At 50.7% G+C, this 10,468-nt stretch overlaps 1 protein-coding gene across 1 annotated transcript in view; it reads left to right on the top strand.

The window, feature by feature from the left end:
- Positions 1 to 734: 734 nt before the first annotated feature.
- The window catches only part of LOC138766389 (heat shock factor protein 3-like), a 46,865-nt gene continuing 37,131 nt past the window's right edge, over positions 735 to 10,468 (top strand). The window contains exons 1-3 of the mRNA XM_069943967.1: positions 735 to 1,027; positions 5,957 to 6,065; positions 7,261 to 7,388. Coding sequence (XP_069800068.1) covers positions 917 to 1,027; positions 5,957 to 6,065; positions 7,261 to 7,388 — 348 coding nt within the window. The 5' untranslated portion in view covers positions 735 to 916. The remainder of the gene's footprint in view (positions 1,028 to 5,956; positions 6,066 to 7,260; positions 7,389 to 10,468) is intronic.

Here is a 10,468-nt window from a genome sequence, read left to right as displayed (position 1 = left end):
AGTTCTCAAATCGTCGTTGGTCGTTCACTGAAAATGCGCAGATCGCTTCGTGTAAACAGTCTTTCAAAGATTCACCCTATGTGTGAGATGGGCTTAAGCGATCTTAAACTGATCGCAATAACGATTTTTTCAAACAATATATTGTTCCATCTAAACGCTGATCGTTATAAAAAAACACATTGTTACTTCGAAATCGTTTGATTGGGCGAATTATTGCTCCGTGTAAAAGGACCATAAGTGTGTTACCACATTTGCCTTTGATGCTGTGTTCACACATTGCAGTTTCATTGCATTACTGTATCCTTACGTTGCTTTACTGTAATGAAACTCCATGTGTAAACACAGTCCAAGAACTGCAGAGAAAACGCATGGGGAAGCGCACCTGGTTTTAAAATACCACAGCTAACAAGCCTGTTGATACTGATCACCTTGCAGGACCCATAGCTTAGCGTCTCATTGTGTAAATAAGGGAACGCGACCTTTGCGTTTTTAATGCGTTTCCTTGTTTACAGAAGGTTTTGGTGTTGGAAGACAGATTTTCGGCTTGTGCTTTGCGGCTATCCTACAAATGCCATCGTGCTAAAACAAACAGGATCGGAACGGTATTTTCTTTAGAGAACACTGGTCCGCCGTAAAGTGCGTTGTGATGTGACGTAAATAGTTTATGTGGAGTAATGCATACGAAGAGCCGTGACTCTCCTCAGCTCGCCGCCTCTCACAGAGACCACGCCCTCTCCGACAGCACTCGCCAGAAGTGACTAAAGAGGGCGTGGTCTAAGTTGTACACTTCAGCCTCGACCAGTCAGCGCCCCGGGTCCGACATGGTGGGCGGGGCACATGTGTTCCGGAAGTGCGCTGGCGTGTTTGCGTAGTTTCTGTGTTCGGTCGTTGTCGCTGGGAGGTCGGGTCCGCTAGGATGAAGGAGCTCACCGCGTCCACCGGGACTCCTCCGGTTCCTGCCTTCCTCATGAAGCTCTGGGCGCTGGTGGAAGACCCGAGTAATAATGATGTCATTGCGTGGAGCTGGGTAATACCCCCTCGGGTGTGGGCACGGGGGGGAGGGGGTAACTCGTCCAGTGTGCCCGGGGTGTTCTCGTACTGAGTGGTGGCCGCACAGTGGGCATGTATCCACCTGTACTGGAGGAGAACCAGCGGGGACTGAGCGCAGCTGCCAAGGCGACACACCCCCTCAGCACTATACCAACTGCAATACGGGCGGAGCCGCTAGAGGGCAGTGTGGTGTATTATGGTGCCAGGCATGAGAGGAAGAAGCATGGCAACATGACAGGGGTGTAGGGTGATGTCTGGAGATGGCAGGGGGTGTCTGTAGGTTGTAGGGTGATGTCTGGAGACGGGGTATCTGTAGGGTGAGGTCTGAGGGTGGGGTGTCTAGGTTGTAGGATGAAGTCTGGAGATGGGGGGGTGTCTGTAGGTTGTAGGATGAGGTCTGGAGACATGGGGTGTCTGTAGGATGAGGTCTGGAGATGGGGGGATGTCTGTAGGTTGTAGGATGAGGTCTGAGGGCGGGGTGTCTGTAGGTTGTAGGGTCAGGTCTGGAGACGGGGGGTTTCTGTAGGTTGCAGGGTGAGGTCTGGAGATGTTGGGGGGTGGTTGTAGGGTGAGGTCTGGAGATGGGGGGGGTGTCTGTAGGTTGTAGGGTGAGGTCTGAGGGTGGGGTGTCTGTAGGGTGAGGTCTGGAGACGGGGATGTCTGTAGGTTGTAGGATGAGGTCTGAGGGTGGGGTGTCTGTAGGTTGTAGGGTGAGGTCTGAGGGCGGGGTGTCTGTAGGGTGAGGTCTGGAGACGGGGGGTGTCTGTAGGTTTTAGTGTGAGGTCTGGAGACATGTGGTGTCTGTAGGTTGTAGTGTGAGGTCTGGAGACGGGGGGTGTCTGTAGGTTGCAGGGTGAGGTCTGGAGATGTTGGGGGGTGGTTGTAGGGTGAGGTCTGGAGATGGGGGGGTGTCTGTAGGTTGTAGGGTGAGGTCTGAGGGTGGGGTGTCTGTAGGGTGAGGTCTGAGGGTGGGGTGTCTGTAGGGTGAGGTCTGGAGACGGTGGGGGGGTGTCTGTAGGGTGAGGTCTGGAGACGGTGGGGGGGTGTCTGTAGGGTGAGGTCTGGAGACGGTGGGGGGGTGTCTGTAGGGTGAGGTCTGGAGACGGTGGGGGGGTGTCTGTAGGGTGAGGTCTGGAGACGGTGGGGGGGTGTCTGTAGGGTGAGGTCTGGAGACGGTGGGGGGGTGTCTGTAGGGTGAGGTCTGGAGACGGTGGGGGGGTGTCTGTAGGGTGAGGTCTGGAGACGGTGGGGGGGTGTCTGTAGGGTGAGGTCTGGAGACGGTGGGGGGGTGTCTGTAGGGTGAGGTCTGGAGACGGTGGGGGGGTGTCTGTAGGGTGAGGTCTGGAGACGGTGGGGGGGTGTCTGTAGGGTGAGGTCTGGAGACGGTGGGGGGGTGTCTGTAGGGTGAGGTCTGGAGACGGTGGGGGGGTGTCTAGGGTGAGGTCTGGAGACGGTGGGGGGGTGTCTGTAGGGTGAGGTCTGGAGACGGTGGGGGGGTGTCTGTAGGGTGAGGTCTGGAGACGGTGGGGGGGTGTCTGTAGGGTGAGGTCTGGAGACGGTGGGGGGGTGTCTGTAGGGTGAGGTCTGGAGACGGTGGGGGGGTGTCTGTAGGGTGAGGTCTGGAGACGGTGGGGGGGTGTCTGTAGGGTGAGGTCTGGAGACGGTGGGGGGGTGTCTGTAGGGTGAGGTCTGGAGACGGTGGGGGGTGTCTGTAGGGTGAGGTCTGGAGACGGTGGGGGGGTGTCTGTAGGGTCAGGTCTGGAGACGGTGGGGGGGTGTCTGTAGGGTCAGGTCTGGAGACGGTGGGGGGGTGTCTGTAGGGTCAGGTCTGGAGACGGTGGGGGGGTGTCTGTAGGGTCAGGTCTGGAGACGGTGGGGGGGTGTCTGTAGGGTCAGGTCTGGAGACGGTGGGGGGGTGTCTGTAGGGTCAGGTCTGGAGACGGTGGGGGGGTGTCTGTAGGGTCAGGTCTGGAGACGGTGGGGGGGTGTCTGTAGGGTGAGGTCTGGAGACGGTGGGGGGGTGTCTGTAGGGTGAGGTCTGGAGACGGTGGGGGGGTGTCTGTAGGGTCAGGTCTGGAGACGGTGGGGGGGTGTCTGTAGGGTGAGGTCTGGAGACGGTGGGGGGGTGTCTGTAGGGTGAGGTCTGGAGACGGTGGGGGGGTGTCTGTAGGGTGAGGTCTGGAGACGGTGGGGGGGTGTCTGTAGGGTGAGGTCTGGAGACGGTGGGGGGGTGTCTGTAGGGTGAGGTCTGGAGACGGTGGGGGGGTGTCTGTAGGGTGAGGTCTGGAGACGGTGGGGGGGTGTCTGTAGGGTGAGGTCTGGAGACGGTGGGGGGGTGTCTGTAGGGTGAGGTCTGGAGACGGTGGGGGGGTGTCTGTAGGGTGAGGTCTGGAGACGGTGGGGGGGTGTCTGTAGGGTGAGGTCTGGAGACGGTGGGGGGGTGTCTGTAGGGTGAGGTCTGGAGACGGTGGGGGGGTGTCTGTAGGGTGAGGTCTGGAGACGGTGGGGGGGTGTCTGTAGGGTGAGGTCTGGAGACGGTGGGGGGGTGTCTGTAGGGTGAGGTCTGGAGACGGTGGGGGGGTGTCTGTAGGGTGAGGTCTGGAGACGGTGGGGGGGTGTCTGTAGGGTGAGGTCTGGAGACGGTGGGGGGGTGTCTGTAGGGTGAGGTCTGGAGACGGTGGGGGGGTGTCTGTAGGGTGAGGTCTGGAGACGGTGGGGGGGTGTCTGTAGGGTGAGGTCTGGAGACGGTGGGGGGGTGTCTGTAGGGTGAGGTCTGGAGACGGTGGGGGGGTGTCTGTAGGGTGAGGTCTGGAGACGGTGGGGGGGTGTCTGTAGGGTGAGGTCTGGAGACGGTGGGGGGGTGTCTGTAGGGTGAGGTCTGGAGACGGTGGGGGGGTGTCTGTAGGGTGAGGTCTGGAGACGGTGGGGGGGTGTCTGTAGGGTGAGGTCTGGAGACGGTGGGGGGGTGTCTGTAGGGTGAGGTCTGGAGACGGTGGGGGGGTGTCTGTAGGGTGAGGTCTGGAGACGGTGGGGGGGTGTCTGTAGGGTGAGGTCTGGAGACGGTGGGGGGGTGTCTGTAGGGTGAGGTCTGGAGACGGTGGGGGGGTGTCTGTAGGGTGAGGTCTGGAGACGGTGGGGGGGTGTCTGTAGGGTGAGGTCTGGAGACGGTGGGGGGGTGTCTGTAGGGTGAGGTCTGGAGACGGTGGGGGGGTGTCTGTAGGGTGAGGTCTGGAGACGGTGGGGGGGTGTCTGTAGGGTGAGGTCTGGAGACGGTGGGGGGGTGTCTGTAGGGTGAGGTCTGGAGACGGTGGGGGGGTGTCTGTAGGGTGAGGTCTGAGGGTGGGGTGTCTGTAGGGTGAGGTCTGGAGACGGTGGGGGGTGTCTGTAGGGTGAGGTCTGGAGACGGTGGGGGGGTGTCTGTAGGGTGAGGTCTGGAGACGGTGGGGGGGTGTCTGTAGGGTGAGGTCTGGAGACGGTGGGGGGGTGTCTGTAGGGTGAGGTCTGGAGACGGTGGGGGGGTGTCTGTAGGGTGAGGTCTGGAGACGGTGGGGGGGTGTCTGTAGGGTGAGGTCTGGAGACGGTGGGGGGGTGTCTGTAGGGTGAGGTCTGGAGACGGTGGGGGGGTGTCTGTAGGGTGAGGTCTGGAGACGGTGGGGGGGTGTCTGTAGGGTGAGGTCTGGAGACGGTGGGGGGGTGTCTGTAGGGTGAGGTCTGGAGACGGTGGGGGGGTGTCTGTAGGGTGAGGTCTGGAGACGGTGGGGGTGTCTGTAGGGTGAGGTCTGGAGACGGTGGGGCGTCTGTAGTGTGAGGTCTAGAGATGGGGGGCGTCTGTACGTTGTAGGGTGAGGTCTGAAGACGGGGGTGTCTGTAGGGTAAGGTCTGGAGATGGGGGGGTCTGTACGTTGTAGGGTGAGGTCTGAAGACGGGGTGTCTGTAGGGTAAGGTCTGGAGATTGGGGGGGGGGGGGGTCTGTACGTTGTAGGGTGAGGTCTGAAGAGATGGCAGGGAGTTTTTTTTTGCTTGCATGTCACCTCACTACAAGTTATACTACAATAGAAATGAATAAGTTGCACATTTATGAAGGCAGTTGTGCAAGTTTTAAGACTATGTTCACATGTTCAGGATTTGCCAGGGCCTGTCCTACTTAAAATGTTTCAGAGAATGTGCAGGAAAAATCCCTATCGGTAATGAAAACGCTTCAGGTATTAAAGGGAACTGCTGTAGATAGATGATGAGGAGAGCTGTGTTATTATACCTTGGATTACTGTCATGCAGGTCAGGTGACTGCTCTAGCATCCTGTCACAAGGCCGCTAGAGCCGTAAGAGCTGACACGAGGGCCGGGGAAGCACACATGGATTTGGGCACTTAACATGAAGGTTCTGACTACCAGCTACCTGGGAAATGCCTGTACAGAACTGGTGCAGCAATGTGGTTAGACTGGACATATTACTCCCCTATGTATGTGACTGGACATATTACTTCCCTATGTGACTGGAGTTGTCAAGCTAAGTTTCTAGGCTTACAGCAGACCGGCATGAAGTGACGCTGGGGGTATAAAATGAATGTGTCCCACGTATGCGCTTATACTTTAGGCTGCAGATGTTCAGCTAGGATTGCTGTGCTGTGACAGGTTACAACATGTGCCACTTGCCCTGGGATTGTCAAACATAATTTACTACTTTTTAAAGTCAGCAATTTTGACTCCTTCCTTAAATTACTGAACTGTTTGTACAAGCACCATGTCTCGCCCTGTGAGGTTCTTCCTCGGTATGAACCTCATTTTACTGATGCATCTGTTCTGAATCTGCCGATTTTCCTCACTTTTTATTCTCCCTATGTCTTGCTCTTGTCTGTCTTTGGGTCACACCCTCCCCACGGTTTAATGTCTGTGTGATTCTTTTACAGAATGGCCAGAACTTTTGTATCCTGGATGAACAGAGGTTCTCCAAAGAGATTCTGCCCAAGTACTTCAAGCACAACAATCTGTCCAGCTTCATCCGACAACTTAATATGTGTATGTATAATGTGTCTGCAAAGTTCCAGTGCAGGAAATGGTTATAGTGTTAACACTCCAGAGGTCCATACTTAGGCTTAGTTCACACAGAGTAAAACTGGCGGAATCCCGCCAGCCTCCGTTTCATACTGGCAGCCTATGGGAGGCTCGCGCGCCTCTCCGCTCGGAAGAATTGACATGTCCATTCTTTCGCGCAGAAAGAGGAGGTGCACAAGCCTCCCATAGGCTGCAAGTATAAAATGGAGGCTGGCGGGATTCCGTGGCGGAGAATGCAAACAGTTTTACTCCATGTGAACTGGCTTTTACCTTCCGATGCTCCCAAAGGGTCTCTGCAGAGCACCAGTATTGCTGATCTATACAGATCAATATTGGCAATCAAGTTAAAGATCTCTAGGGGAACTAAAAAGTGTAAACCCCCATTTCCCATTCATGAAGTGTAAACCCCCACTTCCCATTCATCAAATCAAAAATGTAAATTAAAACACATTTAGCATCGCTGCTTGCAGAATGTCTCATTTATTAAAATGTTATTAATCCTCATGGGGTAAACAATAAAAAATTGGAAATGCTCAGAGTGATAATTTTCGGTGACCTCATACGTAAAAAAAAAAAAAAAAAAAAAAAAAAGCTAAACTGGTTCTCTGATTGAAACTTGTCCCGTATCCACAGGATAGGGGACAAGTAAGAGACTGTGGAGGGTCTGACCTGTCACCCCGGATGATCTCCAGACCGTCCACCCGACTCATTTGTTTCGAATACAACTGCGGGTTGGCATGTGACCTTCATTCTCTTTAGGGCCACCAGAAAGAGTCAAGTGCTGTACTTCTCTCTCTCCAGCGGCTCCATAAAGAATGAATAGAGCTACGGGTTACCAGAGCCCCCCCATCCCACAGCTGTATTCAAAACTCTGGGTATACAACCCTAACAGCTTCACAGGTTTTAGAAGGTGAGGAGGGAAAAATTGAAAGCTCAAGAGTGAAAGTAAACTTGGATGCAAAGGGGTTAATATTTGAAAATTGACTATAACTTCTGGGGAGGAATTAAAATTACACAATAGTCAGGCCTGAGTGTTACTTTACTATTTTAACTCAAAGGGACTGACTTAAACAGCTAAATAATTGTCAACCATTATATGTAATGTTGTCAGAGAATGTAATGTCCCGAATAATAATGACTTTAATATGCTTCCTTATAGATGGCTTCAGGAAGGTGATGAGTCTGGAGAGTGGGCTTGTGAAGTCTGATCGGGGATCCTACATTGAGTTCCAGCATCCATTTTTTAAAAAGGGGAAAGCAGAACTGTTGGAAAATATCAAGCGAAAGGTAAGTATCAAGTTGTCTGGTCGATCTGTATGCAGTCTTAGGCTGGGTTCACACTACGTATATTTGAGGCTGTATAGCAACCAAAACAAGGAGTGGATTGAAAACACAGAAAGGATCTGTTCACATAATGTTGTAATTGAGTGGATGGCCGCCATTTAATGGCAAATATTTGCTGTTATTTTAAAACAACGGCTGTTGTATTGAAATAATGGCAGTTATTTACTGTTATATGGCGGCCATCCACTCAATTTTAACATTGTGTGGACAGAGCCTTTCTGTGTTTTCAATCCACTCCTGGTTTTGGTTGCTATGAGGACCAAATACAGCCTCAAATATACATAGTGTGAACCCAGCCTTAAAGAGGAACTCCAGCAGGGGTGCACTTTTTTGCTGGGACCGGGGACGAGGTGGCTGAGGGAAAATACATCCACTTACCTCCCCGGGTCCAGCGGCGGGTCCCGCATCGCTGTGCTCCAGTGCCCGGTTCCCGTCCCCTGGTGTCTGACGCGGGCCCGAGACGTGACATCTCAGGTCCGCTCAGCCAGTCAGTGAAGGAGGCGGAATCAGTTTCAAGTCCACTCAGATCCCACCTCCTTCACTGACTGGCTGAGCGGACCTGAGATGCCGCAACAGACACCAGGAAGCAGCCGGGCAGCAAAAAAGTGCCCCAACCCCTCCCCCCCCCGCTGGAGTACCCCTTTAATAACTCCCTGATCACATCTGCCACGATTTTAAGGATCCCCTCATTAGATAAGTTTTTTTTTTAAACAAGTTTCATATGAGCTGAATATGGGAAGATTTCTTCACCTGTACTTGGTCACATGTCCTGGCTCTCCAGTTGATCGGAACTGACTGCATCATGAGGAGTCTTTACCATGCTTGATAGCTCACACGATACCTGTATGCTGACTGTGTTATTGCTGATTGCATTGCAGAGCCAAATGGGAGTAGTAAGATGGCAGTGTTGTGGGTTTCCTTGGGTCTTTGCTAGCCAGTTCAAGCCAAATGGCAAGAGAGCCTCTGTAAAAGGGTTATCACCCATTCTGTCTGTGTAGATATTTATACTGGTAAGAGAGCAGAGCTTTGGATGTATAAATTATGAGAATAGCACTGGAGTCAAGCATGAAAAAAGCAGTTTAGTAACCAAACTTAATCCAACAGGGTAGCGACACTATACACATATGCTTCACCCATAATATGCACACTACTTTGGGAGTTCATATAATACATAATGCTGATACTTTGCGTTCATACAGGGAATCATCATAAACCTGTTCTCTTCTGGCATTATGCCATGGGGGTAGTTAAGGGGAATTAAAAACTTCCCTATGTTTTTTTAGTGATTACTAAAGTGATGAGAAAGAGCACTTAATATGCTGGGCACAAGAATGAGGAAAATTTCTTGTGTATATTATGCTTGCCTTAAAGCGACTCAGTACCCACAATCTGCCCTCCCTAAACCACTTGTACCTTCGGATAGCTGTTTTTAATTTAAGTTCTGTCCTGGGGTCCACTCGGCAGGTGATGCAGTTATTGTCCTAAAAAAAAAAACTTTTAAACTTGCAGCCCTGTGTCATTAGGAATGTCCTGGGCAGGATTTTTCCTATTCATCACCTGTCTGAACACTGCACATGTGCTGGATCATTAATGCCCATTTGAAGTGTTTACACAAGTGATTTATAGGAAAAAAAACTGCCCAGGGCATCTCTAATGATTAGGAGGGTGGGGAGGAGGGACAGAGAGGAGGTGCAAGGCTTGGGCACACACACTCTAGACCATGCGGCAGCCCGTCATTGAGGGTGAGGGCCCGGCTGCTTATAGCAGCCGGTCCTCACCCGCTATGGGGCGAGCTCAGCTCCTGAACCCACTCCATAGCCCGGTACCCCCGCGGGGTGCACATTTACGCCCGTTTGCGCCAAGGCCCAGGCTGCGGGGGGCATAAATGTATTGGTGTTAAGGGGTTAAGTGGTATCACAGAGAGACATAACACATTTCATTACCAGAATAGTTATGTGTGAACTTGCTAAACCCGAATGCTCTGCATTTGACTTCCTGTGGCTGGACAGGTTGGATGCAGCCCCAGGGAGTCATGGAAAACATGAATACGAGGGAGTGTTGATTGTTGAGGATAAGGTTTGTTTGTTTCTTTTTCTTCCTTTCTTTCTTTTTCTTTCTTTCTTTTTCTCTTTTTTTTCTTTCTCTTTCTTTTTCTCTTTTTTTTTCTTTCTCTTTCTTTCTTTTTCTTTTTTTTCTTTTTCTTTCTTTCTTTTTCTCTTTTTTTTCTTTTTCTTTCTTTCTTTCTTTCTTTTTCTCTTTTTTTTCTTTTTCTTTCTTTCTTTCTTTTTCTCTTTTTTTTCTTTTTCTTTCTTTCTTTCTTTTTCTCTTTTTTTTCTTTTTCTTTCTTTCTTTCTTTCTTTTTCTTTTTTTTTCTTTTTCTTTCTTTCTTTTTCTCTTTTTTTTTCTTTCTTTCTTTCTTTCTTTCTTTCTTTCTTTCTTTTTTTTTCTTTTTCTTTCTTTCTTTTTCTTTTTTTTTCTTTTTCTTTCTTTCTTTTTCTCTTTTTTTTTCTTTCTTTCTTTCTTTCTTTTTTTTTCTTTTTCTTTCTTTTCTCTTTCTTTCGATAAAATTTTCTCCTGCATCCACGCTACCATTTTAAGATGAATTACTACTTTTCTACTGTCTTTGCTAGTTTACACACATTTATCTCCTATATTTCCACCTGCTTTTTATGTGTCACTGCGGCTCTCCAGTTTCCCCTTCCTGGTGCCAAAGGATTAAATTCCCCTTTTTTAAGCATGCCACGTGTCCAAGAGTCTGTTTGTAGATTATCTATTTACCCCTTCAAGACTAAGCCTATTTGGGCCCTAATGACCAGGCTAATTTTTCAAAATCTGACCTGTCTCACTTTATGCTCTTATAGCTCAGTGATTCTTTAACGTATGCTAGCAATTTTGAGAGAGTTTTTTTTTGTCACATATGGCACGTTATATTAGTGGCAAAATTTGGTCACTACTTTGTGTGTTTTTTTGTGAAAAACATCAAAATATCATGAAATTTTTTTAAAAAAATTAGCATTTTATGA

This window comes from Dendropsophus ebraccatus, chromosome 10, assembly GCF_027789765.1.
Source record: "Dendropsophus ebraccatus isolate aDenEbr1 chromosome 10, aDenEbr1.pat, whole genome shotgun sequence".
NCBI classification, from domain to species: domain Eukaryota; kingdom Metazoa; phylum Chordata; class Amphibia; order Anura; family Hylidae; genus Dendropsophus; species Dendropsophus ebraccatus.
The sequence above is the reverse complement of the archived record's forward strand: the minus strand, read 5'-3'. Positions and strand labels throughout refer to the sequence as shown.